Source organism: Aureococcus anophagefferens (assembly GCF_000186865.1).
Source record: "Aureococcus anophagefferens unplaced genomic scaffold AURANscaffold_8, whole genome shotgun sequence".
NCBI classification, from domain to species: Eukaryota; class Pelagophyceae; order Pelagomonadales; family Pelagomonadaceae; genus Aureococcus; species Aureococcus anophagefferens.
Window position 1 is genome coordinate 209,557 of NW_008705568.1, and position 27,943 is coordinate 237,499.

Here is a 27,943-nt window from a genome sequence, read left to right on the forward strand (position 1 = left end):
CAATTTCAAGGCCGCGGTCTCCTCCTCCTCCTTCGACGCAAAGCGAAACCCCATCGCCTTCGCCGCGAGCTTCGCCATGCGCTCCTTGAGCCTTCGGGGTGCCTCGGCCTGTCTCTGCGCCTTTCTCGCCGCGGCTCGCCTCGCCTTCACCTCCGCTTCCTTCGCCTCGCGCTCCGAGGCGAGGCGCGCCTCCTCCGCCCGGCGCTCGGCCGCGACGCGCGCGAGCTCTGCGTCGCGCTTGGCCTGGCGCTCGGCCGCGACGCGCGCCTGCTCCTCGTCGCGCGCCCGCATCTCGGCGATCGCGCGCTCGCGCGCGGGCGTCGTCGTCGTCCGCGGCCGCCGCTCGGCCGGACGCGGCGCGGGCGCTGGCGCCGGCGCCGGCGCGTCGGGCTCGCTCGTCAGGTCGACGACGTCGTCCGCGAAGGCGGCGGTGATCGCGGCGGGCGCCGTCCGCAGCGCGGCCGCCAGCTCCGCGTCCGCGTCTGTGTCCGCGTCCGGCGCCGGCGCCGGCGCGCGCGGCCTCGGCCGCGGCGGGGCCGCGAGCGCGGCCGCGAGCGGGTCGTCGAAGGCCTTCTTCTTCTTCTTTTTCTTCTTCTGCACGAGGTCGACGACGGCGCCCGAGCGTTCAGCCTCGGCCTTGCGCGCGAGCGTCCGCTCCGCCTCGGTCTGCGAGCCCAGGAGCACGACTTCGTCGTCGGAATCGTCGGGCGTCGGCGCCGGCGCGGCGCGCCGCCGTTTCCGCGGGTCGCGCGCTGCGAGCTGGGCGAGCAACTGCGAACGCGTGCTCATCGGCGGCTCACCACCATCGAGGCCCCTCATCATCGGAGAGGCTCCATGCTCTCGATAAAAGCGCGCCCTTGACTGCCTCGCGAAGCTCGCCGGGGGTCCCGCTTTCGCAACACCAGCAGACACACATTAGAAGACCCCCCGCCCCCTCACTCCTCCTCGGCGTCGGTCTCGTCGAAGTCGTCGTCGTCGAAGGACCCCGCGAGGCGGAGGGCCTTGCAGTGGAGGCAGAAGCGCTGGCCGCGCGCGGGGAAGAAGCCGCAGCCCCCGAGGCACTCCCCGGGCAGGCGGTCGTCGTCGTCGATGGCGTCGCCGGCCTCGCCGCCGCCGCGGCTCGCCTCGCGGCCCCCCGGCGCGACCTCGTCGAGCACCTGGGACCGGACGCAGTCCGCGGCCGCGTCCGACGCCCAGCCCTTGGCGTCGTCGCCGCGGCGCGCGTCGCCGCCGGCGTCGCCGGGCTCGGCCCAGGCCTCCTTCTCCTCGGGCCGCGCGAGCCAGCCGAGGCCGCTCTTGGGCGTCGGCCGCTTGCTCCGGAGCGCCGGCGCGAGCTTCGCCTGCAGCCGCGAGATCTGGCCCTCGTAGTCGAGCACGTCCAGGGGCGCCGCGTCGCTCCGCGACCAGTCGTGCTCCGCTTCCGCCAAAAACGCGCCGGCCCGCGCCACGGAGCAGCGGCTGCCGTCCTCCCTCACAAAAAGCCCGTAGTCGTCGCGCTCGATCTCGGCGTCCTCGGGCACGGGCTTCCCCGAGAACTCGTAGAGCCACTCGCTTTTCCGCGTCGTCTCGACGCGGTCCCGCGACGCCTCGAGCTCGCGGGCCACGTCCGTCAGGTCCTCGGCGAGGAGCGGGCCCCGCGTCCGCCGGAGCTGGTCCCTCAAGGAACCCGTCGCGGGGTCGTCCGCGAAATCCAACAGCTGGTCCCGGAAGCCCGGGTTCGGCAGCACCGTGTCGCGGCAGCGCATGAGGTGGCCCAGGGCGTCGCGCACGCCGAGGTCGAGCCACGCGACGAGGTACGCGGCGGCGGCCGCGCCGGATCTCGAGACGCCCGCGTGGCAGTGGACGTAGACCCCGAGGCCCCGGCAGCGGTGGTCGTGGATGAAGTTGACGATGGCGTTGAAGTGGCGCCGCAGGTCCGTCTCCGGCGTGTCCTGCTCGTCGAGGTGGAGCTTGGGGATGCCCGCGCGCACCGTCTCCTCGCCGAGGCTCACGACGGCGTCGATGCCCTTCTCCCGGGCGAAGGCCTCGAAGTCGTCGAGCACGTCCGCGCCCCCGAGCCACAGCTTCTCCAGGATGCGCGACGGCGCCCCGCCCATGTCCGTGCCACGGTCCGTCGCCGGGGAAGAGAACGTCGGAGACAAACTAGGTTGCCCTCCGCTCCGAAGGAGATGGGTGTGCGTCTCTCTGGGCAGCTTTGCGGATGTATCGGCTCGTTGCCCTCGCAACTTGCACTGTACAACAGGATCGGGCAGCATGACGCTTCCAGCCATCGTGTCGCACCACAGCTTCGTCTGCCGCTTCTGGCGGGGCCTCGGCGTGCTGCTGCTCCTGGCGGGCACCGGCGTCCGTCCACCGAAGACCATTTTTAGTTCGCGCGCTCGAAAAAAACAGTCGCGTGCCGTAGGCCCAGACGGGCACGGACCTCTACGTCCACTTCGACGCCGCGCACGCGAAGCGCGTCACGGCCGCCTGCCTCGCGAAGCCCCCGCCGAAGCTCGTCGAGGGCGTCAGCTGCAAGTTCGTGACGAAGCGGCGCCTCTTCCGGAAGCGACTCGGCGTCCCCGAGCGGTTGATCGACGACGACCTCGCGGCCTGGTCCCTGTACCTCGCCGACCTGGTCTGGTTCTTCCTCTGTGCGGACATCGTCGTGCACCTCGTCAGCGGCAAGCGCGTCAAGGGCAACCTCAAGCCCCTCGCGTGGGCCTACCTCGCGAGCTGGTGGTTCGTCGTCGACGCGTTGTCCGTCTCGCCGCCGCTGCTGTCGTTCGCGAGCGCGAAGCTCGCAGCCTTCCTGACGCACGCGGCGGGCCTCGACCACCCGCTCCGCTTCGTGCTCCACCACCTGCCCAAGCCCCCGAAGAAGCACAAGCTGATCCGGCCGGGCAAGATCATCCGGAAGCTGCTCGGCGCGCTGATCCGCTTCGCCTTCCGCAACCGGCGCCTGATCCGCGCGGCCATCTCCGAGGCCACCGTCGTCGCCGAGGTCGCGGCCGTCGCCAAGACCGCCGTCCAGGAGGCCGAGGTCATCGCCGAGCTCACGGAGCAGGCCGAGGACGCCATCGCGGGGAACGACGAGGACTAGGGGCGCCTTAGCTCTAGGGCGGACCAGTTCGCTTTCGGGTTGTCGCGCCCGCAGGACGCGAGGTCCGGCCGGAGCTCGGCGTGGTCCAGCACCGACGTGCGGCTGTGGTCCCAGTCGCCGCGCGCGCCGCTGCCCCACCAGCGCCGCACGGGCGAGACGTCGTGCGCGAGGAACAGGGAGTACGGCACGCCGGCAAAATCACAAACGCCCGAGCCGACCCTCGCCTCCATGAGCGCCTCGGGCCCGTTCTTGAAATCGGGTGATGGTCGGAGCCGCTCGAGGATCGTCGGGTCCGGCGGCGCGGCCGGATCCCAGTCGTGAGGCGCGAACATGCGGCGCACGGTCGCCGCGGTGCCGAAGAGCAGGTTTTCCGACACCATTTTGCCGGCGAACTGGTTTCTGTAGCCGTAGCAGACCGCCGCGTCCGGGTCGTCGGGCAGATCGAACGCGCCGACGAGCATCTCGAGGCGGACGCGCCACACCCAACCCGCGCACATGTCGTCGGCGGCGTAGGCCGCGCCGAGGGACACGGCGTCGAGCATGGCGCGCACGTGCTCGTAGCGCGCGACGGCGACGGTCGCGACGTCGAGCGCCCGCGGCGCGTCGAGTACGGCGTCGAAACGCGCGCCGGGAACGGTCCGGTTCCGGTCGTGCGAGACGAAGAGCGTGCGGACGGCGAATTTCGGCAGCCGCCGCCGCGCGACGCGCACGGCGGACCGCACGGCCGCGCAGCGCAGCAGCTGGAACGTGGGATCATCTTGGTTGGCGCCCACGAAGAGAATGACGACCGTATGATTGCGTTTGCTATCGTCGCAAGTTGCGGCGGCCACCGACGCGAGCAGGAGCGCACGCGCAAAGCGGCGCGTCAGCATCGCATCATCGAGGCTGCCCGGCAGCCATCCTGCTCTACAACCTTGCCGTGCAGCTTGAACCTCAAGCTCCCCTCCCGAGTCGATGCATCTACCCTGTTATCACCTCGACGCCGAGGGCCCCGGGAGCGTGGAGTAGTAGTTGCGGAGGCGGAGGAGGTCCGTGCGCGTGACGATGCCGAGGAGCCGGCCCGAGTCGGTGATCACGGGCACGCGGCCGACGGTCGTGACGAGGATCGTCTCGAGCTCGCCGACGGTCGTCTCCGGCCCGACGGACGCGACCTGCGTGCGCATGATGCCCCGGACCTTCTGCGCCGCGTTGCCCTTCTTCTCGGCGCGGATGACGTCGTTGAGCTTGAGCGTGCCCCGGAGGTCGTCGTTGCCGTCGACGACGGGCAAGGACTTGAGCCCCGACGCCTTCATGGTGCCGTGGGCGTCGGCGACGGTCGCGTTGGCGCTGATGGTGACGACGTCCTTGGTCATGATGACCTGGGCCGTGAGCTCGGGCGGCACCATGTCGCGCGCGAGCGCCGCGCACGCGTCGAGCGTCGCCTGCGCGCCCTCGTCCAGCGACCGCACGGCGTCGAGGGGCACGGCCGCCGCCGCCGCCCGCGCGTGGCCGCCGCCGCCGAAGGAGGACATGACGTCCCGCAGGTCGACGGAGACCGCGGACGGTCGCGCGCGGCCGATCAAATCGACGCCGTTGCCGTGCTCCGCCGCCATGAGCATGACGTCCGCGGCCGTGAGCTCCAGCAGCTCCTCGACGACGGCGGCCAAGCCGGGCACGTAGTCGGGCGTGCGGCAGACGACGCGCGCGATGGACACGCCCCGGTAGGTTTCCGTCCGCACGTCCTTGAGCGCCGTCGACAGGATCTCCCGCTGCGTCTCGGAGATCCGTTCGACGCCGAACTCGGCGATGGCCGCCTGGGACGCGCCGCATCGCAGCAGCCAGGTCAGCGCCGCGGCGTCGCGCGCCGTCGTCGACTCGTAGGTCAGGCCGCCCGTGTCCGCGCGGATCCCGAGCACGTACCTGGGCAGCAAAAGGGTGCGAAATTCCCAACTTCAAAGGCTCATATCTCGGCCGTTTTCCACTCGTTTCGGCTAATTTTTGGACGAGCGATCATCTCTCGGAGCGCTTTCGACGCCTGGATGCTTTTTCCGGAACGCGCGCGCGCGGAACACTCGTGTTGAAGCCTTGAATCACTCTTTCCCTGCCCTGCCTCGTACAGCGTCGCCTCGGGCACGGACGGCCGCACGCCCGCGGACCGCAGCCGCTCCACAATCAACGTCGTCGTCGACCCGACGGGCTCCACCACGAGCTCCGTCGCCGCCGCGCCCAAATCGTCCTCCTCGCGCGGTTTGCTCGAGTCGCCTTGCATATGATGATCGTAGACGTGCACCGTCTCCGCGACCTTCAGCCACTGCTTCGACCGCCCTAAACGCGCCGCCGAGCTCGCGTCGACAACTCCCAAAGCCTCGATGTCGGCCCCGTCGATGGTCTTGAAGCCGCGCAGGGGCAGCACGTGCTTGTGGTACGCGAGGAACCGCTGCACGACCGGTAAAGCGCCCCGCGGCAGCACGACGTGCGTCGGCACGGACGACTTGCGCTCGTCGTGGCCCCAGAGGGACGCGAGGGCGCAGGCCGCCGCGAGGCTGTCGAAGTCCGCGTTCGTCGTCGTGAGCACGACGTTGCAGGGCTCGGGCATGTCCGTGGCCGACGCACCGGGCGGCGGGAGGCGCGTTTGGCGTCGCCGCGGGCAGACGAGGGATCGTGCGAGCAGCGGGCTCAGGAGCGCCGCGACCAGGCGGCGCCGCATGGCTCCGGTCATATGACGCGCGCAAGAGACAGGGAAGAGCGCTTCAGCTAGCCATCACGCTCGAGCTCGTCGAGAGCTCAATCGCTTTGACTGCAACCACGGTGCGGTGGCCGCTCGAACGTCGGACGGCGGCCGCAAGATGCGCCCGGCGTCGCCGCCCGCAAAACAAACCACGAATCTAGTCGAAGTTATCGCAGTGGGCCCAGTTGAAGTTGTCGTAGACGTAGGAGAGCTTCTCCGTGCCGGCCTGCGTCTCGCGGTTGAGGATCTCCTCGTTCGAGAGCCGCGCCTTCGCGTAGGTGCCGTTGCCGTCCTGGGTCTTCACGAAGAAGGCCGTGAGGTCGTCGGCGCGGTGGCCCGCGCAGTTGACGGCCTGGTCGAAGTCGGCGCCCCACTTGCAGAGGTCGTTCCAGCCGTAGGCGTTGCCCGTCGCGTTCCAGCTCAAATCGGCGAACGGCGCGGCGAGGAACTTGTACTGGAGGAGGCGCTCGATCGTCGGGTGCGCGGGCCAGAAGGACACGTCCGCGGGCGACGACGCCTCGACGTGGTCGCCGACGCGCCAGGACGCGCCGCAGACGAGCTTCCGCACGACGGCTTCCCGCATGAACGGGTCGCGTTCGACCTGGGCAGGACAAGGGTGATTCAACGTCGCTTCAACGTGAGTGTTCCGCGCGCGCGCGTCCCGAAAAAAGCACCCACGCTTCGAGACCGTTCCAAGAGATGATCGCTCGTCCAAAAATCAGCCGAAACGAGTGGGAAACGGCCGAGATATGAGCCTTTGAAGTTGGGAATTTCGCTCTCTTGTCCTGCCCTGCGTTCCACGTCCGGGAACCACTGCTCGTACTGGCTCAGCTGCCAGGACGACATCGCCGCCGGGTCGTCGCAGCCCCGGCACTGGAGCGTGCAGTTGTCCGCGGCGTCGAAGGCGCAGGACTCCGGCGGCGCGCAGAGGCCGAAGCGGTAGACGTTCCGCAACAGGAACGACGACTGGAAGTAGAAGGACTTGACGTTGTCCGCGCCCACGAGGCCCTCGAGCTCCGCCCAGGACTCGCAGCCCGCGGAGCCGCCGATCATGAGGTGGACGCCCGCGTGGGCCGTGTACGCCGCGTACGGCACGAAATCCGCGAGCGTCTCCGTGTCGTAGACGAGCCCCCGGTGCGTCTCGCAGGTGGGCCAGTTCGACGCCTCGATGCGGTGGTCGCACTGCTTGTGGTAGCGCGTCACGTAGGGCGACGGGTTCAGGTTCCAGGGCGCGCGGAGCACGCCGAAGGGGTTCTTCGCCCACGTCCCGGGATAGTTCGCGTCGACGACGTCGCCGACGCTCGCCACCTTCGTGAAGGCCCAGCGGCCCGTCTCCACGGTGTGGAGCGCGCTCCCCGAGGCGTTGCCGAAGAAGGCGTCGGACCAGAGCTCCAGGTCCCAGAGCGCGCGCTCCGGGTGGTCCGCGTCCGTGCCGTTCGCGAGGGTCCAGTCGAGCGTGTAGTCCCAGTAGGGCACGCTCACGGCCGGGTTCACGACCTGCAGACCCAGCTCGAAGTCCGCCGTGATGGCCACGTGCTGGCTCACGAAGCCCATGCCGTCGTGGAAGTGGTCCTCGCGCATGTTGGGCACGGCGTTCGCCAGATGCAGCGCGACGTAGTGGTCCATGCCGCGCCACTCGTCGCCGTAGGTCGCCCGGCCCGGGCCGTCGCGCGTCTTGACCAGCACCTCGACGGCGGCGAAGAACGCGGTCCGGTCCGCGCGGTCCAGGGTCCGGATTTCGCGTCGCACGTAGCGGCACGTCACCGCGTCGCCGAGCGCCAGCTCGCCGCCGGTCGCCAGCGCGAGGACCGACGTGACGTCGTAGGTGCCGACGGCCGTGAAGAGCGCCGTCGCGGAGACGGGCGACGCCGCCGCGGAGACGACGCCGGCGCCGCTCGTTGCGCGCGCGTCGACGCGCCACGACGTCCGCGACGCGTCGTAGGCCGCCGTCACGCCCTCGAAGGTCAGCGTCGTCGCGACGTGGGGCTCGACGAGCTTGCCCGTCTCGAGCCAGGGGTAGTCCGCGCCGGCGTGGCCGTGCGCGGCGCTGTATTTGTTCGTCGCGACGATGCTCGCCGCGGCCGCGTCGCCGAAGGCCAGGCGCTCCGCGAGCGCGAGGAGCGCAGCCCGCGGGCGGGCGACGAAGCCCAGGGCGAGCAGGCCCAGCGCCGCGACGGCCAGCCCGCTGCGCGCGGGCCGCCCCATGCTGACGGCCGCCAATTCGTGGGCTGCTCCGTGCGTTCAACATCCTGTGCTCTCATTGCCCACAAGTGATGGCGCTTGCGATAGTGAGTCGCCGAGCCGGGCAAAGCCAGATGATGCTCGTGGCTCGCCGAGCAGCAGCAACGCACCGCGGCCTCTCGACGGTCGCCGTCACGGGCGCCAGCGGCTACATCGGCTCCTACGTCGTCGCGGAGCTGCTCGCGCGCGGCCACAGCGTGCGCGCCGCCGTGCGCGGCTGCGACGCGAACCCGGCCAAGGCGGCGCACCTGCTCGCGCTGCCCGGCGGCGACCGCGTCACGTTGATCGACGGCGGCGACTTGTCCGTCGACGGGTCCTTCGACGAGGCCTTCGCCGGCGCCGACGCCGTCGTCCACACGGCCGCGACCGTCGTCGTCGGCGCGGACGCGGCCATCGCCGACGCGTCGATCGACGGCGTCAGGAACGTGCTCCGCAGCGTCGACAGGGCGCCCACGGTCCAGCGCTTCATCCACACGTCGTCCATCGCGGCCATCCAGCGCTACGACAAGGGCGCGGGCCACGTCTTCAGCGAGGCGGACTTTAACGACTGGTCGACGATCGAGAACGGCGACGCGTACGGCTACGGCAAGACGCGGGGCGAGATCATCGCGCGGGCCCACTTCGCCGAGGGGGATCAATCGCGCAAGTTCGTGGCGCTGAACCCGGGCATCGTCGTCGGGCCCGTGATGACGAAGGCGCACACGAAGGCCTCTCCCCTCTTCGTCCGCGACCTCATCTACGGCAACGCCGTGCCCAACAGCGAGGGCGCGAACTTCGTCGACGTCCGCGACGTCGCGGCGGCCCACGCGACGGCGCTCGAGAAGGCGGAGGAGCTCGACGGCATGCGCTTCGTGCTCGTCAACGACCACCCGTGCATGAACATCCTGGGCCTCGGCGCCGCGGCGGCGGCCTCGTTCCCGGACTACGACCTCCGCTCCGTGCCGCTGCTCCCGCCCTGGAAGCTGAGCCTGGCCATGGCCGCGAGCCACCTGCCCGTCGTCGGCAAGTACGCCATGACGGAATTCCAGCGCCTCCTCATGACGACGCCGATCCACTTCTCGAACACGCTCGCGAAGACCCACGTCCTCGACGCGGGCTTCATCCCCCTGAAGACGTCCCTCGAGGATGCCATCACCTCCATGGTCGCCCTCGGGATCACGCCTAAGATGAAGAAGTAGCGGGGTTGGGCCGAAGCGCTCCCTGCTTGCCGGAGCCGGCCCGTGCCAACTCACGTGAGTGGCCAAGGCCAAGTCCAAGGCCGACGCGATACGTGCTCGGCTGCAACTTCGCGTTAACATGACGCTCGCCGATCGACGAGCTTGAACGAGCTGAGGTCCGCGCAAGAGCGTCGTCGTCGTCGTCGACGCGCGCGACGATGCGCCGGCTGCTGCGGCTCGCCGCCGCGCTCCTGGTCGCCGTCGCCAGCGGCGACACCGCGCCGCCGCCGGAGGAGCCGGAGCCCATGGCGAGCTCCAACACGCTCGGCGGCGAGTTCATCGTCGCCGCCGCGGCGGCGCCGGAGCCCGACGCCGAGGAGGTCGACGCCGCGGGCGAGGCCGCGGCGGCCTTCGAGGCGCGGCGCGCCGCGCTCAGCGAGGCCATGGCGCCGCCCGACGACTACGACGCGTCGGGCGAGGACGACGCGGTTTTAGCGGAGATGATTCGCGAGCAGGAGGCCGCGGCCGCCGCGCAGGCGCGGGCCGACGCCGAGGCGGCGCGCGACGCGGAGACGGCGAAGGCCGCCGTCGCGGAGGCGGAGCGCGCCGACGCCGCCGCCGCGGCCGCGGCCGCGCCCGAGCCCGAGCCCGCGGCGGACGCGCCGAAGCGGCCGGCGACCGCGTCGCGCGCGAACGCCAACTTCCGAACACAGACGGAAGAGATCCGCCACGAGCGGCGCAGCGACCTGCCGCCGGCGACGGCGGACCGCCGCGCGCCGGAGCGGAAGCCCGGCGCGCCGCCCATCGCCGAGGGCGACACGATGGCGCGCCTGGAGGACCTGCTGGCCCGGGGCCAGGCCGACGCCGCCGCCGAGGCCGCGGCGCTCGAGGCCCAGAAGGCGCGGCGGAAGAACGACCCGGCCTACGAGGCGCGGCGCGCCCAGGCCTGGGGCGAGCTGAGCCCCTGGGAGCGGCGCCGCTGCGACGACGAGGTCGACCGCGTGCGGAAATTGGCGGACCGGGGCCACTACGCGGTCCTGGGGCTCCGGCGGTCGGCGCCGGCCGCGGCCGTCAAGCAGAAGTACCGCCAGAAGGCGCTCCTCGTCCACCCGGACAAGAACCCGAGCCCGGACGCGCAGCTCGCGTTCGACGCGCTCCGCGAGGCGCACGAGACGCTCGGCGACGAGGCCAAGCGGCGCGACTACGACCGCCGCATGAGGCGCAAGGCCGAGGTGCGGCGCCAGAGGATCGTCCGCGAGGTGCGCGCCATCGTCGAGACGGCCGCGGAGTACGTCGCCTACCGGTCCCGCGACGCGCCGAAGCTCTTCTACTCGGCGATGGCCGTCGCGTTCCTCCTCGTCTAAGCGCGTCTCATCATCCCGGCGTGTGTCGCGTTGCGCCGGCGCCTCTGGACGGCGGCCTGGCAGTGGCGCGCCTCGGGCTTCGCGGCGCCGTGGGAGAGGCGGACGGCGTCCGTGCAGAGCTCGTAGGCGCAGAGGTGCGCGAGGTTGTGCTGCGCGTTGAAGACGCACGCGTCGACCTGCTCCGCGGGGAAGGGCGGCTCCGCGTCGGCGTAGAGGAAGTGGTAGAGGAAGCCCTGGACGCGCGCGTCGAACTTCGGGTGGTCGACGCGACGGAACGGGCCGAAGCCGCGGCCGTCCCAGCCCGACGCCTCGTCGACCGTCGCCGCGGACAGCGCGGCGAGCATGGCCGCGAGGCGCGCCGCGTCCGGCCGCGCGGCGACGAAGCCGCCGTTGACGCCCGAGCGCGAGCCGCGCGTCGTGAGCAGCGTGCCGGAGGCCGCGCAGTCGAAGACGCCGCGCGGCGGATCTCGCGCCGCCGTCTCGGACAGCCTCACGTCCGCGTCGAGGACGACGACGGCGTCGTAGCGGTCCAGCGCGAGGAACTGCAGCTTCGCGAACTCGCGCGCGCCGCAGCAGCCTCCCGATTCGACGGGGACGCCGGCGCTCAGGTTCGGCGGCACGATCCACGGCAGCGGGAACTCGATGATCTCGACGCCGTAGTCCTTGTGGAGCCACTCCGGGAAGTCGTTCTCGCGGTCCGCCGCGGGCGGCACGGCCCAGACGTAGTCGAAGCCGTCCCGGCGCGCCGCCTCGCCGTTGACGCGCACCGTCGTCTCCAGGCGCGGCGTCCTGTGGAGCGGGCCGTGGCAGTCGAAGAAGACGACGACGGCCGCGCGCTCGGACGCGCCCGCGGGGCACGTCGCGACGTCGAGGCACGGCGCCGGCCGGCCCGCGCGCGTGCACCGCACGTGGGCCAGCGGGTGCTCGGGCTCGCAGCGCAGGGTCGACGCCCACGCGACCAGGAGCAGGCGGCGCCGCATGACACGCGCGGCTGCCCGCGAGCTGCGCAAGACTGTCCGAGAGATTACGAAGATCGAGCTGCGGAGCGCGAGGCTGCCCGCGAGCTGCCTAAGGCTGTGCGCGAGCTTTTCTGCCCGCGGGCGATGCGCAGGGCTGCCCGCGAGCTGCGCAAGGCTGTGCGCGAGCCACGAGGCTGCCCAAAAGCAGCTAGCCGCCCATCGCACGACGCTTTCAAAACTTCAACAAACCAAGTTTACGTGCCCGCTTTCGCATCGCGCTTCGCGTCGTCCCGCGGCGCCGCCTTGGACTCGTCCTCTTGCCGCTCGCGCTTCGCCTCGGCCCGCCCGCGCTTCGCCTCGCGCGCGGCCTTGCCGCGCGCGGCGACCTTGCGCGCGGCCTCGGACGGCGGCACGGCGGGCGCGCGGGGGATCGGCGGCCGTTCGGCGCCGCCGAACCAGGACGCGTCGTCGTAGGTGTCGGGGGACTCCTCGTCCGGCGGCATGGGCGTCGTGATGCGGCCGTGCTCGTCCTTGTTGAGCCACCAGAACTGGGACGGCTTGCCGTCCTTCGGCGCGGACGCGGCCGGCGGGAGCTTCACGGGCGGCGGCGTCGGCGGCGGCACGTCGGGGAGGAGCGCCAGGATCTTCGGGTAGTCGACCTCGTTCTTGCGGACGAGGTCGTCGGGCAGCGTGACGTCGAGCGCCGCGCACCACTCGTCCGTCAGCTCGCGCTCGCGGATCGCGGCCATGCGCGGCGTCTGCGCGAGGTCGTTGAGCGCGTCCGTGTTCGCGCCGTGGCTCAGCAGCACCTCCATGGCGGCGACGGCCTTGACGACGGCGCAGACGTGGAGCGCCGTCGACCCGCTGTCGTCGACGTCGTCGACGCGCGCGCCGTGGACCGCCTCGCCCGCCGCGAGCTCCAGGAGCAGCTCGCAGCAGGCCGCCTGGTCGTTGGCCGCCGCCGTGTGGAGCGCGCCCGTCAGGCGCGGCGACGCGCCTGGCAGGAAAAGAGTGCGAAATTCCCAACTTTGGAGACTGATATCTCGGTCAGTTTCCACTCGTTTCGGCTAATTTTTGGACGAGCGATCATCTCTCGGAGCGCTCTCGAAGCGTGGATGTTTTTCCCGAAACGGCTGCGCACGAAACACTGATATTGAAGCGAACTTGAATCACTCTTTTCCTGCCCTGGCGACGCGCCGCGGGACACGAGCTCGCGGACGAGGCCCAAATCGCACGGCCGCCGCGGGCCCTCCTTGACGCCGGGGTAGGGCGTCGGCCCGCCGCCGACGCAGGCGTCGTTGAGCCAGCCGTTGAGGCGGTCGCTCGCGTAGCCCTCGTAGCAGTTCTCCGGCACGACGGCCTCGTCGTCGGGCTCGACGAAGTCGTCGGGGGGCGCCGTGTCCTCGAAGGCGCCGGCGGCGCGCCGCCGGCCCTCGGCGCGCGCCGCGGCGCTGCCGGCGGGCGACGGCGGCGGCGGCGGCGTGTTCATCGACGCGCGGGCACCGGACGCATCAGGGATGGGCTGCCCATCGTGGATGGAACCCCAGGGGCTGATCTTTCGTTCAACAAATCCAACCATCGATGCCTGGGCGCAACGAGATTAATCTCCTCTTGTAAAAACGTCGCCTCGGGAGGAACGCCGCGCGGCGCCGCTCGCGCCGCCGCCGCCGTAGCTCCCGCACTACCGCACTACCGCCCGACCGCCGCGCGGCGCCTACCGGCCGCGCGGCCCCGTGGGAAAGCTGGAGCGGCTGGCCATCCAGTACGAGGTCCGCCAGCCGGCCCGGGTCATGGCGGCGCTCGTGACCCCCGACGCCGAGGCGGCGGGCGCGACGCCGCCGCTGGACGCCCTGCGCGCCGCGTCGCCGCGGGACCCGCCCGGGGCCGCGGCCGCGGCGTCGACGCCCGCGGCGCCGCGCGGCGCCTCGGCGCCGCGGCGCGTCGTCGCGCCGGAGAGGCTCAAGTGCGTCATCTTCGACTTCGACAGCACGCTGTCGACGCCCCAGTTCCTCGAGCGCTTCGGCAAGTGGGCCATCGCCGACAAGCCCATGCTCTGCCAGTCCATGACGGACGCGGAGGTCTGGGCGAATTTGGGCGGCGCCGAGCGCGTCGCGACGCTCAAGGCCATGCTCGACCGGCTCCGCGACGACGGCCTGGAGCTCTACGTGCTGAGCCTGGGCTTCGCGACGGCCATCCGCCACCACCTCGGCGTCGTCGGGCTGAACGGCTACTTCGGCGAGGGCCGCGTCATCGGCCAGGACACGCCGGCGTTCCAGCGCTGCAAGTACGTCAAGGCGGCCCTCATCGAGGAGCTCATGCAGCACAACGAGTGGCACCCCAACGTCGTCCTCTTCGTCGACGACTCGGCGAAGAACATCGGCGAGGCCGACCGCCGCGGCACGTGCGACACGTTCCGCGTGGCCAAGGAGGGCCTCGACGCGGCGGACTGCGGCCGCATCCTCGAGCGCGCCAAGCGACGATAGGACCCCCCCGCGCGCTACCCAACCCGAAGCCCCGGGTATCGAGCGCCCCCGTCCACGTGTATACAGAGATCGACGGCGAGTCGCCGGTTACGAACGGCCGCCTAGCGCTGGCTGAACTCCGCCGACGACTTCTCGTACGCCATGCCGACGCCCGTGCCCGCGCCGAAGGTCGACATGGCCAGTCGGTACCTGCGCGCGTTTCGAGGCTTCAGAAGAGGGGAAAGAGCGAGCGTTCGAAGCGCGCGCGACGACGGCGAGCGGGCGCCGGCCGCGCGCGCGTAGCCGCGGGTGAAGACGAAGGACGCGCAGAGCCCGATGACGAAACCGGTGCCGGCGTTGATGGCGACGCGCTCGAGGAGCTTGTCCCACTTTTGAGAAATAACGAGCTCGCTGGGGATCTTCGTGTCCGTCATGGTGGCCGAAGCGACCGCCTATGAATTGCGCGGGCGTCGTTCCGCTGCGCCCGCGTCCCGAGCGCCGGACCCGGCGGCGCGCTGGAGGCCCGGGGCGGTCCGAGAGGCGCGCGAGCTGCACGGCAAGCGTTGGGGGCACAAGTGGAGGGCGGCGGCGAGCTCTCGGCCGATCGTGCCGCAGCGGTGCCGCATCGCAAAAGTCCGCGTCGACGCCCTCGTCCCTCGCCACAGTGCGCGCCAGCGTCCGCAGACAGCCTCGCGCCGGCGCCTGCACGGCTCCGCAGCGCAGAGAGCGACCGGAACCGTCGCGGTCGCCGCGCAGCCTTCAGCGGCGGCGCCGGCGCGGCTCCGCAGCCTCCACAGCGCGAGAGCCGCCCGCGGGCGCCGCGCGCCAGCCGCGCGCGCGCGCCTGCACCGCCGCGCGCGCGCGCCGACGCCGTCGCTCATTTGCGCGCGCGCCGCGCCGATGCCGCCGCTGACCCGCGCGCGCAGGTCGCGCGCGCTCGACCACGATGGCCGGAGACGCGCCGCCGGCGCCGGAGCTCTCGCCGAAGATGCTCGTCGTGCCGTGCCTCATGATGGCCGTCAAGTTCCTCAAGCTCGACTTCGCGCCCTACGTCGAGCAGCTGCGCATCGGCTTCGGCTGCGCGTGCGCTCTGACGCTCGGCGTCCACTTCCTCGTCAAGTCGATCGCCGCGGGCAAGGCGGACGCGACGGAGATCACGGTGACGACGACGAACCCCATGAAGCCCGGCGAGAAGGAGACCAAGACCTGGACCATCTGCAACTACGACCAGGCCGAGGCCCTCAAGAAGGTCAAGAGCGGCCTCGTGAGCGTGTGCATGGTGAGCGCGATGCACTACAAGTGGGGCAGCCCCATGCCCCTCCTCTTCCAGTGCATCATGCAGCCCATGAACCTGCTCGACGACCCCCTCGTCCAGATCCACCTCCTCGGCAAGAAGCCCGAGGGCAAGCTCGAGCGGCCCTTCAAGGCGCCGCCGAACCCGCTCGCGGACCTCCTCGGCGGCGACAAGGCCGCCGACGACGACAAGGCCGTCGCGCGCAAGCCCAAGGCGGGCAACCCGAAGAAGAAGGACTGAGCGGCGTGCTCGCGAAGCCCGGGAGGCCGGCGTAACTTCTCGGGTAACACGATGGAGTTGAACCGATATTTGAAGCGCGCTCGGACGTGCGCTCGGAAGGAAATTATGTGCGACGCGTACCTGTCGTCGAACCTCGCAATCATGCCCGAGGACGCAATCGCAGCAATTCTCGAGTTCGCGTCGGGCCGCGACCTCGCGGCGATACAAGCAGTTGGTTCCAAGGCCATCCACCGGCTCGTCGACGACGGCGCCAGACGACGGCTCGACGCGCTCGCCGGTGATGTAGCATCCAACGAATGGGTACCCAACGACGCGCTGGCGCAGCTCGAGGAGCACGAGCCGCGGTGCTGGGCACCGGCGGACGCGCTGGCGCAGCTCGAGGAGCACGAGCCGCGGTGCTGGGCACCGGCGGACGCGGCGGCGCTGCGGCGCTGCTGCGAGCGCGCGCGGAGCGGCGACTGGATCGCGCTCGACGGTTTTGTGCGCTACGCGAGCGACGACTTCGCGTGCGGGCGCATCATGGGCAAGCACCTGCGCCTCTTCAGCCGCCCGTCCGGCGCCGTGCTCGCGTCGTCGTCGTCGCGGGCGCTCTACGTCGCCGACGCGTCCCTCGAGCTCGAGGGCGTCGTCGTCGAGGGCGCGATCCGCGCGCACGGGAGCGACGTGCTCCTCGTCGACTGCCGCGTCCGCACGCTCCGCGGTACGTCGTCGAGCCTGTTCCAGCTCGCGCGCTGCGAGGTCGACGGCGTCGGCTCGTCCCGCTGGGAACGCGGCGACGACCGCCGCTCCTGGCGCCGCTCCCGCCGGAGACGGCGCGCCCCCTAGACCTTAGTGCACGCGACGGCCCAGTTGCCCTCGTCGTAGTAGGCGTCGTCGACGCGCGCGTGCGCCGCGACGAGCGCCGCGAGCTCGCCCTCCGCGTAGACGTGGCAGTAGCGCTGGAGCACCGTCGCGTTCTTCGCCGCGTCGTCGACGGCGTGGGCCGGCGCGGGCCGCGCCGTCGCCGCGTCCCAGTAGGCGCCGTGCTTGCGCAGGTGGAAGGGCACGAGCACGTCCGCGCTCGCGAACGCGTGGCCGCTCCGCGCCTGGGCAGCAAAAGAGTGATTCAACGTCGTTTCAACGTGAGTTTCCGCGCGCGCTCGTTACGGAGAACACATCCACGCTTCGAGACCGTTCCGAGAGATGATCGCTCGTCCAAAAATCAGCCGAAACGAGTGGAAAATGGCCGAGATCGGAGCCTTTGAAGTTGGGAATTTCGCTCTCTTGTGCTGCCCTGCTCCGCGCCTCGAACTCGCGCTGCTCGCGCGCCCAGGCGTAGAAGAGCGCGGTGCCGCCCGGTCGCAAGACACGCAGCGTCTCGGCGACGGCGCGGTGGCGCCGCGCGTCCGTCGACAGGTGGTGCATGACCGCGATGTTGACGGCGACGTCGCAGCAGCCCGACCGCAGCGGCACGCGCGTGCAGTCGCCGACGGCCGCGTCGTAGCGCCGCCCGGCGTGCTCGCGTTTCGCGATCTCGACGAGGGCCAGCGAGATGTCACAGGCGACGACGTGCGCGCCGTTGGCCGTCAAAGCGGGCGCGTTCTTGCCGTTGCCGCAGCCCACGTCCGCGACCAAGGACCCCAGCCCGCACCGCGCCTCGCAGAAGGCGGCGACCCTCGGCCAGGCCTTGTAGCGCGTGCCGTGCCACTGGGGGGCGATGGCGTCGTAGACCTTCCAGACGTGCTCGACCTCGACCGCGGGCGTCGCGGCGCCGGCCGGCTCCGACAGCGCGAGTGGCGCGGACCGCGGGTTCGCGCGCCGCGCCGGCGCCGGCGCCGCGGGCGTCCGCTTCAGCGCGCGCTTCTTCGCCTTGCGCTCCGCCTTCTTCCGCGCGCGCCGCGACGCCGTCGCGTCGTTGGCCGCGTCGAAGGCTTGCCGCGTCGCGGCCGACAACCTGCGGAACGTGAGCGACACGCGCCGCGCCGTCACGGGCGGCACGGCGTGGGTCCAGGCGTCCGCGGCCTCGCCGGCGACGCGCAGGCAGGAGCCGACGTCGAGCCGCAGGCGCACCTCCGCCCCGTCGCGCCGGAAGACCGTGTCCTGCGCGGAGACGAGCGACACGGTCGCGAAGGGCCTCGCGAACTTGCCGTTGTCCACGTGGTCCGGGATCCACTGGCCCGCCTCGTACAGATTCACGCAGCAGGCGTCCGGCGCCTCGGCCGCCGCGAAGACGCCGGCGTCGACGAGTCTTTCGGCCACGGCGCGCAGCTCCCGCGGCAGCGGCGCGGTCGCGGCGTTCTCGACGCGGTTCGCGTTCGCGTAGGCGCCGAACTGCAGCATGACGCGGCTCTGCCGCCGCTCGGCGAAGGACGGCGACGACACGGGCGTGTAGCACCGCGGGCCCAGCTCGCCGCGGGCGCCGCGCGCCGCGAGGTCCTCGACGACCCGGGCGAGCGCGTCGCAGGCGCCGGCGTCGAGGACGCGCTCGAAGAGCGTCAAGCCCGGCGGCAAGGCCTTCTTGCGCCGTCGGCGGCGCAGCAGCGCGACTGCGACGACGGCTGCGGCGGCTGCCGCGGCTACGATGGCGGCAGCGCGAGGCGCCATCGGCTTATCGCAAAATGCTGTGGTAAAAAAAGGCAAGACAGGAGTTTTTAGGCTCTGTCTCGACGACTGGCAGCAGTCGCAGCTCGAGGTGGTAGGCGACTTTTCGTTCTACGCCGGCCGCGTGGCGCCGGGCCGCCGCCGGCACCGAGCACCCAGCCGCTCAGCCGAAGAAGCGCTCGAAAACAGCGCCTCGAACGCCCGCGCGTCCTCGCTGCGAGAGCGGACGGAAAACCTCGACAAAAAGACGCCGAGAGAACGAGACCCACGGCCATGGAGTTCCCCGGCACGGTGAACTTCCCCGGGTCCAAGCCCACGGGCCGCAAGGAGTCGCGGAGCGCCCTCCGCCCGAGCCGCTGCTTCGTCAAGACGCGGTGCGGCGCGATCGTCCGGGAGGGCCCGGGCTTCGGGTCCGCCATGGTCGCGGAGCTGCCGCACCGCGTCGTCGTGACGGCCGTGGGCGTCATGGAGAACGCCAACGGCGCGCGCGTGCGCATCAGCGCGCCGGTCAACGGCTGGGTGTCCTTCAAGAACGTCGAGCTCTACCCGAAGACGTCGCCGGAGCCCGTCGACGAGGCCGCCGACCCGGAGGACCAGGCTCAGATCGACGACGACCGCCGCGCCGCCGAGGAGGCCGTCGCCCTCGCGCGCCTCGCGGAGGAGGAGGGCGGGTTTTCGGACACGGAGTCCTTCGACTCGGACGCGTCGTCCTACGAAGTCGTCGAAGAGATCGCCGGCCCGGACTTCGTCGACGCGGCCAAGTTCTCCGGCTTCCGCGCCGGCTACTTCTTCACGACGCGCGACGGCGCCACGGGCTACTTCCGGGACCCGGAGGAGTTCGTGAAGCACAAGCGCAAGGTCCCCGACGCCGTCGACGGCGCGCGCGGCGAGCCCTACCGAGTCGTCGGGTTGCTGGGGCTCAAGGTCCGCGAGCGGCCCGAGTTGCACTCGAAAGAGGTCGGCACGGTGCCCGAGGGCTGCGAGGTGCGCGCGCTCGAGACCTGCAGCATCCTCGTCGCCGACGCGCCGACGCCCGGCGACCCCTGGGCGAAAGCCGCGCACCTCTACCACGACCGGGCGGTCACGCGCGCGTTCGTCGACGAATCCGCGAACGACGCCGCGGGCAATTTAAAGGGCTGGGTCACGCTGTCCGACACGCTGCTGCGGCACGTGGAACTGCGCCTCATGGTCGACAAGAAGCGCCTGCGCGAGTGCCTGAAGCGGCTCGAGCGCGGGGGCGGCGTCGGCGACGCGGGCGAATCGCGGCGCGCGCTCGAGGATCTGGCGAATTTGGTCAACGAGAACCCGGCGCTCATGGTGACGCGCGACCTGCAGCCCTACGTGGAGATGCTGCGGACGTTGCTCAAGGAGCGGGCGGGCGTCGACGAGGCCGCGCGGCTCCGCGCGCGCGACGAGGCCGACAGCGACGACGACGACGGCGGCGACTGGATCCGCTCGGAGCAGTTCCTGGTGAAGCAGGCCGGCGCCGTCAAGGAGGCGGAGGCCCTGGCGAAGACGGGCAGCTTCGTCGCCATCGACGCGACGCCGCCCCTCGCGGAGACGTGGTCCATGGTCCGGGGGCCGACGCGGGCGGAAAAGGAGGGCGAGCGGGACCTGTCGCCCGCGGAGCGCAACGAGCTGGTCATGGCCCACGGGCGCGCGCTCATCGAGGCGCGGCCCCGCGACGCGCCGGGCGCGGGCGTGGTCGCCGCCGTGCGCATCGGCGACGTCGCGGCGGCCAAGGTGTCGCCGCGCGACGCCACGCGGGTCCCGAAACCCGCGGCGCACCGCGGCGCGAAGCCCTGGCTGTCGCCGGAAGTTTTGGAGGCCTTCCGGTGGATGATGCAGAAGGTCGAGCTGCGCCAGGACATGTTCCTCGTGTCCGAGCCCGGCCCGCGCGCGCGGGGCCTCGTGGCGGCGTTCTGCGACCTTCTGGGCCGCGAAGCGGAATTCGTCGCGCTCACGCGCGACACCTGCGAGAGCGACCTCAAGCAGCGGCGCGAGATCCGGGACGGCGCCTTAGTGTGGGCGAACCAGGCGCCCGTCGAGGCGGCGCTCCACGGGCGCGTGCTCGTGCTCGAGGGCGTCGACAAGGCCGAGCGCAACGTGCTGCCGACGTTAAATAACCTCATCGAGAACCGGGAGATGGCGCTCGACGACGGCACCTTCCTCACGTCGCCGGAGCGCTTCGACGCCCTCGCCCGGGAGCGCGCGGCGGCGGGGGCGACGACGGAGGCCGACGCGGCCGCGGCGCTGGAGGCCGAGGGCCTCCGCCGCGCGTCGCAGGCCTTCGTCGTCGTCGCCATCGGCGTGCCCGTGCCCAACAGGGCAGGACAAGGGTGATTCAACGTCGCTTCAACGTGAGTGTTCCGCGCGCGCGCGTTCTGAAAAAAGCATCCACGCTTCGAGACCGTTCCGAGAGATGATCGCTCGTCCAAAAATCAGCCGAAACGAGTGGAAAATGGCCGAGAGAGGAGCCTTTGAAGTTGGGAATTTCGCACTCTTGTCCTGCCCAGGTGCCCAAGTTCGCGGGCAACCCCCTGGACCCGCCCCTGCGGTCGCGCTTCTCCTGCTTCGACCTCAAACGCGAGGGCATCGCGACGCGGCTCGCGACGCTCGTCAACGTCGGCACGGCGCAGGACCCCGCGGATCCGACGGCCGTGCGCCAGCTCGCGCGCCTCGCCGACGCGCTCGACGGCGCGCGCGACGCCGACGCCGACGCGGCGGCGGAGCGGGCCGGCGGCAGGGACGCCAAGGCGGCCGCGGCGACGGTCTACGCGCGCGCGGCCGCGCCGTTCTTTCCCGCGACGGCCGCGAGCTCCGTCTGTTTGCTGGGCACGCTCTTCCCGCGCATGCCCGTCCACGCGGAGCTCGCGCGGGCCTACCCGCACGGTCTGTTATTCGCGCCGTCGTCCGCGGACCGGCGGTTGGTGGACGCGGCGTACCAGGCGCTCGGTCTAAAGCAGACGCGCCTCGACGCGCGGGGCCTGCCCGTGCTCGACGGCCTGGACGGCGACGCGCTCTACCGCTTCGCGACGTCGGCGTCGCTCGACGCCGGCGACGGCGAGCGGCGCGTCGTTTTACGGTTCGAGACGCCGTCGAACTCCGCGGAGCCGCCGGCCATGACGCAGCACGGCGTCTTCGGAGGGCGCGACGCGCCCCGGAAGTTCGCCGTGGATTTGACGGTGAAGCAGCAGGTCGTGCTCAGCGCCATGCTCCGGGACCACTGCGCGGGCATCGACGTCTGCCTCTGCGGCTGGCGGGGCGTCGGGAAGACGGCCTTGGCGCGCTGCTTCGCGGACGCGCTCGGCTACCGCGTCCGGACGATCTTCTGCTACAAGGACATGGGCGCGCGCGACTTCCTCCAGCGGCGCGTCACGGACGACCGGGGCAACACGGGCTGGAAGGACTCGGCGCTGGTGGACGCGGCGCTCCGCGGCGATGTGGCGGTGCTCGACGGCGTCGACCGGCTGCCCCGGGGCTTGTTGTACGCGACGCTCGCGCGGCTCGTCAGCGACCGGGAGCTCGACCTCCCGGACGGGACGCGGCTCTGCGCGCCGCGGCGCTGGGCGGAGCTGCTCCACGGTGGCCTGTCGGAGACGGACCTGCGCGCGCGGGGCCTGCGGCGCGTGTCGCCGAGCTTCCGCGTCGTCGCGATCGCGGGGTCCGTGCCATCGGGCACGCGCGACGACCGGCGGGGCCAGTGGCTCGACCCGGAGCTCGCGTCCCTCTTCCACTTCCACGTGGCGCCCGTCTTCGAGCCCAACGACGAGCGCAAGCTCATGAAGCGCGAGCTCGGGCCCGCGCCCGACGGCGACGTCGTCGTCGACGTGCTCCTGAGCTACAACAAGTCGATCCGCGACCACGCGTACCAGCGCGACAAGCTCGCGATGGAAAAGAAGGTCGCGGCGCCGGCGACGTCCCTGGCGCTCTGCGCCCTGTCGCTGCGCCAGTTGTTAAGAGCCGCCCGGACCGCGGCGCTCGACCACGACCCCGACGACTGCATCGACAAGGCCGTCGGCGCCTACGCGAAGTACCTCGACCCGGCGGACCGCGACGCCGTGCAGCGCTACGCGAACACGGCCTGCCGCCAGGCGGGGCTGCCCTGCGTCGAGGGGAGCGTCGCGATCAACGGCGCGCGGTCCGCGCCGGGCAAGGACCGCCAGCTCGCGCTCTTGGCGAAGCGCGCGGGCCGCGCGGCGCCCGCGCCGGACTACGCGGAGCGCCGCGGCGTCGAGCACCTCGTGCTCGGCGACGTCGCCGCGCCGACGCGGGCGCCGGCGCGGCCCGAGCTCGTGCCGGATCCTTTATTCGTACCCATCCACTCGCACATGTGGCTCCTGCGCGACGCGTTGTTGGACTGGCGCGCGGGCCACCACCTGCTGTTCATCGGCAACCAGGGCGTGGGCAAGAACAAGATCGCGGACGAGCTGCTCCACCTGCTCAGGTGCGAGCGCGAGTACGTCCAGCTCCACCGCGACACGACCGTGGGGTCGCTGACGTCCGCGCCCGTGCTCTCGGACGGCGTCGTCTCGCGCGGCGACTCGCCCCTGGTCCGCGCGCTCCGGCACGGCCGCTGTCTCGTCGTCGACGAGGCCGACAAGGCGCCGCTGGAGGTCGTGTGCATTTTGAAGGCGTTGGTCGAGGACGGCGACCTGCAGCTCGCGGACGGCCGGCGGTGCCTGCGGCGGTCGCTCGGAGGGCAGCAAAAGGGTGCGAAATTCCCAACTTCAAAGGCTCCGATCTCGGCCGTTTTCCACTCGTTTTGGCTGATCTTTGGACGAGCGATCATCTCTTGGAACGGCCTCGAAGCGTGGATGCTTTTTACGGAACGCGCGCGCGCGGAACACTCACGTTGAAGCGACGTTGAATCACCCTTTTGCTGCCCAGGTCGCTCGGCGGGCACGCGGCCGAGGCCGACGACGACACGCTCTGGATCGACGACGCGTTCCGCATGATCGTGCTGGCGAACCGGCCCGGCCGGCCCTTCCAGGGCAACGACTTCTACCGCGAGTGCGGCGACGCCTTCGCGTCCTTCGGCGTCGACAACCCGGAGGTCCGGTCCGAGGTCGCGATGCTCAAGGCGTACGCGCCGGCCGTGCCCGACGCGCTGGTGACGAAGCTCTCGACGACCTTCGGCAAGCTCCGGGACCTCGCCGAGTCGCCCCAGGCCTGGGAGCAGCGCGACGAGGCGCGGCTGGCCTACCCCTACTCCGCGCGCGAGCTCGTCAAGGTCTGCGAGCACCTGAACGCGTTCGCCGACGACGGCGTCGACGCGGCGCTCGCGGACGTCTTCGCCTTCGACGCCCACGTGCCGCCGCTCAAGGTCACGCTGGACAACGCCCTCAAGCAGGACGGCTTCGTCATGTGCGGCGCGATGCGCGAGGACGACGACGAAAACTTCGCGGCCGACGAGAAGCGCGCGCTCCGAAAACGCCGCGAGGCGGGCGTCGACCTCACGAAGCTCGCGCTCGACGTCGACGAGAGCGCCGTCGTCGTCGCCGACGCGCGCGGCGGCTCCGTCGCCGCGGCGAAGCGCCGCGGCGACGCCGCGCTCGTGCCCTTTTCGCCGGGCTGCCGCGGCGCGCGCGCGTACTCGCCCGACGACCGCGAGGGCAGCCCCATGCCCAAGACCTGGATCGCGGCGCTGCGCTGGATGATGCAGAAGCTGGCGCTGAAGCACGACATGTTCCTCATCGGGGACCCGGGGCCGCGGCCGCGCGCGCTCGTTCTGCAGTTCTGCGAGCTGTTGGGCCGCGAGTGCGAGTTCGTCGCTTTAACGCGCGACACGTCCGAGGGCGACCTCAAGCAGCGGCGCGAGATCCGCGACGGCGCGTTAGTCTGGGCGAACCAGCCGCCCGTGCTCGCGGCGCTCCACGGGCGCGTGCTCGTGCTCTCGGGCGTCGAGCGCGCGGAGCGCAACGTCCTGCCGCTGCTGAACAACCTGCTCGAGAACCGCGAGATGGCGCTCGACGACGGCACCTTCCTCATGGACGCCAAACGCTTCGACGCCCTCTGCGCCGAGGACGCGGAGCGGGCGAGCGGCCTCGTCGACGGGGAGGAGGGGTGGGCGGACGCTGTGAAAGCCGCGCGCGCGCGCCTCGAGGACGTCCGGGGCCTCCGGCGCACGCACGAGGATTTCATCGTGGTCGCCATCGGCGTCGCCGTGCCCAAGCACGCGGGCAACCCCCTCGATCCACCGTTACGCTCCCGCTTCTCGGCCTACACGCTCGGCCCGCCGAGCCGCGTCGAACTGGAGAAGGCCGCGCTCGCGGCCGTCGAGCGCGTCTACGCGCGCGCGCTCCCCGCGGCGCCGCCGCTGGCGCACCGCCGCGCGGTCCTCGACAAGACCAAAAAGCTCTGCGCCATGGTCAGCGCCCTGCGGCGCCTCTGGGAGCCGTCGCTGCGCAAGACCGCGCGCATGCGGAGCAACGCGGCCGCGGCGAAGAGCGGCGGCGAGGTCCACGTGCCCGACTGGGTGTGAAACAAAATATGCAACACGACTTCAATATTCATATGTTTGCACGATTTCGACATCGTTTTTCTCCTGTCTGAAAAGAACTCGCCGAGAGAAAACGATCCATCCAAAAATCGGCCGAAACGACTTCGATGTGACCGAGATAGCGAGGTTTGAAGTGTTGCCGGACGGGGCCATTCCACCGGTCGTTTCCCACGCAGGTGCCCGACTGGCGCGCGGACCAGGTCATGCGCGAGCAGCCGACGGCGGCGCGGCCCTGGGCGCCCGACGGCGCCGTCGAGTCGACGGCCGCGCTCCTCGCGGCGTTCCCGCGGCTGCCGCCCGGCGCGGCGCTGAAGCGCGCGTACTGCTACGACCTCCTCGAATCTTTAAAACTCGACGCGGACGGCCGCGCGGAGCTCGACGCCTGGCTCGACGACGCCGGCTTCGACGTCGTCGAGGCCGAGGACCCGCGCGGGTCCACGCCCTTCGGGCCGACCCCCCGGCTCGCGGGCAAGGTCGCCGCGCCCGCCGGCGAGCGGGTCCCGCGCGAGGCCCCGAAGCCGAAGAAGGCGGGCGCCGAGGCGCCCGAGTTCGCCGCGCCGCGCACGGACGGCGCGCCCGCGGCCGAGCCGGCGCCGAACGTGGCGCGCGCCGCGCTCGCGCGGCGGCTCCGCGGCGACTCGGACTCGGACAGCGACTCGGAATTCGAGTACGACGCCGACGGGCGGCGCGTCCGCGTGCGCTACGACGCCGACGGCCGCCGCCTCGACGACGGCGCCTCCAGCGAGAGCGACGAGTCGCTCGACGCCGACGGCATGCCCGTCGGCCGCGGCGACGACGACTCGGACGACGACGACGCGTCGCTCGACGCCGACGGCGTGCCCGTCGCGAAGGCCGCGCCGAGCGCCGCGGTCCTCGCCGCGCGGGCCAAGCTCCTCCGGGTCTCCGGCGACGCCGACGCGGGCGTCGCCGTCGCGGCCGAGGAGGGCTCGAGCGACTCGGAGACGTCGTCGCTCGCCGGCCTCGAGCTCGACTACGTCCGCGTCGACGGCGGCGACGCCGCGCCCGCGGACGGCGCGGCGCCGGCGCCCGTGCGCGTCTCGCCGGCGGCCTACCTCCTCGCGGGCGTCGAGGCCCACGCCGACGACCCGGACTCGGGCGCGGCGCGGCGGCTCCTCTCGTTCCGGACGGCGGACGGCGACGAGGTCCGGGCCGTCGCCGTCGCGGGCGCGGGCGCGGAGGCCCCGAGCGCGCCGTCGATCCTGAGCGGGTCGCAGCGCCGGGTGTTGGGCGCCATGGTCCAGGACCACGTCGTCGGCGTCGACCTCTGCGTCGTCGGCGAAAGAGGAGTAGGCAAAACTTTGGTTATTCGCGACTTCGCGGCCGCGCTCGGCTACCGCTGCCGCACGGTCTTCTGCTACAAGGACATGGGCGCGCGGGACCTGACCATGCGGCGCGTCACGGACGCGCGGGGCAACACGGAGTGGCGCCGGAGTCCGCTGATCGAGGCCGCGCTCGACGGCGGTCTCGCCGTGCTCGACGGCGCGCACCGCCTGGCGCCGGGCGTGCTCCGGTCGACGCTCGGCCGCCTCCTGAGCGACCGCGAGATCCAGCTCCCCGACGGCACGCGGTTGGTTGCGCCCGCGGCCTACGCCGCGCTGCGGGAGATTTACGACGACGCGGCGCTGCAGGCAAAGGGCGTGCTCCGCGCGCACCCGGCGTTCCGCGTCGTCTGCGCGGGCGAGCCCCCGAGCGCCCACAACCCCTGGATCTCCGCGGAGCTCGCGGGCCTCATGCACTACCACGCCCTCGCGCCGCTGTCGTCCGCGGAGCAGACGTCGCTCGTGCGGCACGCGCTCGAGGCCGGCGGCGCGGGCGAGCCGCGGGCGCTCGCGGCCGGCGAGGAGCGCGCGCTCCTGGACTACGGCGACGCCCTGCGCCGGGCCGTCGCGACGGAGTCGATCCTGGAGCCGCTGCTGCTCACGGCGCGGCGCCTCGCGCAGATCGGCGCGCACCTCCGGTCCCGGCCGCAGGACGGCGTCGAGGACGCCGTGGACCACATCTTCGCGGCCTACCAGGACTTCCTGCCGGCGCCGAAGCGCGCGACGGCGCGGCGCATGCTCCGGGACGCCCTCGTGACGCGCGGCGTGCCCACGGCGAAGGAGCGCGGCGGCGCGAGCTTCGGGCGCCGCGTGTCGCGGAAGCGCGACCGCGCCGCGTCCGCGCGGTGCCACGTCGCGCCGTGCGTCACGTTTGGCGCCGGGTCGACCTTCTACCTCGGCGACGCCGCGGGCGAGAAGCGGTCGCCGCGGCGCCGGGACCTCGTGCCCCGGCCGCCGTTCGTCGAGATGGCCGCGCACATGTGGGCGCTGCGCGACATGCTCGTGGACTGGAGCCTGGGCCGCCACCTCCTGCTCATCGGCAACCAGGGCGTGGGCAAGAACAAGCTCGCGGACCGCCTGCTCCAGCTCCTGGACGCGGAGCGCGAGTACGTCCAGCTCCACCGCGACACGACGGTGCAGGCGCTGACGGCGTCGCCGACGCTGAAAGGCGGCGTCGTCGTCTGGGAGGACTCGCCCCTCGTCAAGGCCGCGCGCCACGGCCGCTGCCTCGTCGTCGACGAGGCCGACAAGGCGCCGCTGGAGGTCGTCTGCGTGTTGAAGGCCCTCGTCGACGACGGCGAGCTCCAGCTCGCGGACGGCCGGCGGCTCGCGCGGCCCGCGGCGACGGGCGGCGCCGGCGCCGACGCCGCGGCGGACGCCGCGGCGCGCGCGGCGGGCGACGTGCCCGTGGCGCCGGGCTTCCGCCTCGTCGTCCTCGCGAACCGGCCGGGCTTCCCCTTTCTAGGCAACGACTTCTACCGCGAGTGCGGCGACGCGTTCGCGTGCCACGCCGTCGAGAACGCCGACGAGGCGTCCGAGGTGCAGATGCTGCGGCGCTACGGGCCCGGCGTGCGCGTGAAGCAGGTCGTCAAGCTCACGCAGGCCTTCAAGAAGCTGCGGGCCATGTACGACGACGGCGCGATCAGCTACCCCTACAGCTCGCGCGAGCTCGTCAAGCTCGTGCAGCACCTCGACCGCTTCCCGGCCGACGGCCTCCGCGGCGCCGTCGCCGACGTCTTCGGCTTCGACGCGCAGGACCCGCAGCTCCACGCGAAGCTCATGAGCGTGCTGGACGCCGTCGAGGAGTCGCACCACGAGGCCGAGGCCGAGAAGCCGCCGCCGCCGCCGAAGGCCAAGGACGACGTCGCCGACAAGAACACGAAGGACGGCGAGGAGGGCCCGAACACGCGCGTCGAGTACACGGACAAGCCCGACGGCGACGGCGCGTCCGCGAAGACGCCCGAGGGCGCCGAGGGGCGGGACGCGGGTCGCGAGGCGAAGCGCGAGGCCCAGGG

General features: G+C 72.0%; 5 protein-coding genes across 5 annotated transcripts; 3 read left to right on the forward strand and 2 right to left on the reverse strand.

The window, feature by feature from the left end:
* Nucleotides 1-935: 935 nt before the first annotated feature.
* AURANDRAFT_63764 (hypothetical protein) lies at nt 936-7,994 on the reverse strand (the record flags this gene model as incomplete). Its single annotated transcript, XM_009038580.1, has 6 exons — nt 936-2,142; nt 3,107-3,886; nt 4,058-4,981; nt 5,179-5,648; nt 5,992-6,390; nt 6,591-7,994. 6 exons carry the CDS (start codon nt 7,992-7,994, stop codon nt 936-938), a joined length of 5,184 nt encoding a protein of 1,727 aa, XP_009036828.1.
* A 110-nt stretch (nt 7,995-8,104) lies between these two features.
* Nucleotides 8,105-13,993, forward strand: AURANDRAFT_63765 (hypothetical protein; the record flags this gene model as incomplete). Its single annotated transcript, XM_009038237.1, has 4 exons — nt 8,105-9,172; nt 9,481-10,545; nt 11,985-12,119; nt 13,184-13,993. The coding sequence occupies 4 exons, from the start codon at nt 8,105-8,107 to the stop codon at nt 13,991-13,993; spliced, it is 3,078 nt and encodes a 1,025-aa protein (XP_009036485.1).
* Nucleotides 13,994-14,918: 925 nt separating this feature from the next.
* Nucleotides 14,919-15,506, forward strand: PTA2 (putative inorganic phosphate transporter; the record flags this gene model as incomplete). The annotated part of the gene is made up of 1 exon (XM_009038238.1): nt 14,919-15,506. The coding sequence occupies one exon, from the start codon at nt 14,919-14,921 to the stop codon at nt 15,504-15,506; it is 588 nt and encodes a 195-aa protein (XP_009036486.1).
* A 1,281-nt stretch (nt 15,507-16,787) lies between these two features.
* On the reverse strand, nt 16,788-17,249 carry AURANDRAFT_15079 (hypothetical protein; the record flags this gene model as incomplete). Its single annotated transcript, XM_009038579.1, has 1 exon — nt 16,788-17,249. A coding segment is annotated over one exon (462 nt), but the record flags the coding sequence as incomplete, so codon positions are not given.
* Nucleotides 17,250-23,745: 6,496 nt separating this feature from the next.
* Nucleotides 23,746-27,719, forward strand: AURANDRAFT_25816 (hypothetical protein; the record flags this gene model as incomplete). The annotated part of the gene is made up of 6 exons (XM_009038239.1): nt 23,746-24,135; nt 24,193-24,363; nt 24,765-24,998; nt 25,335-25,487; nt 25,788-26,780; nt 26,844-27,719. Coding segments are annotated over 6 exons (2,817 nt in total), but the record flags the coding sequence as incomplete, so codon positions are not given.
* Nucleotides 27,720-27,943: the final 224 nt, after the last annotated feature.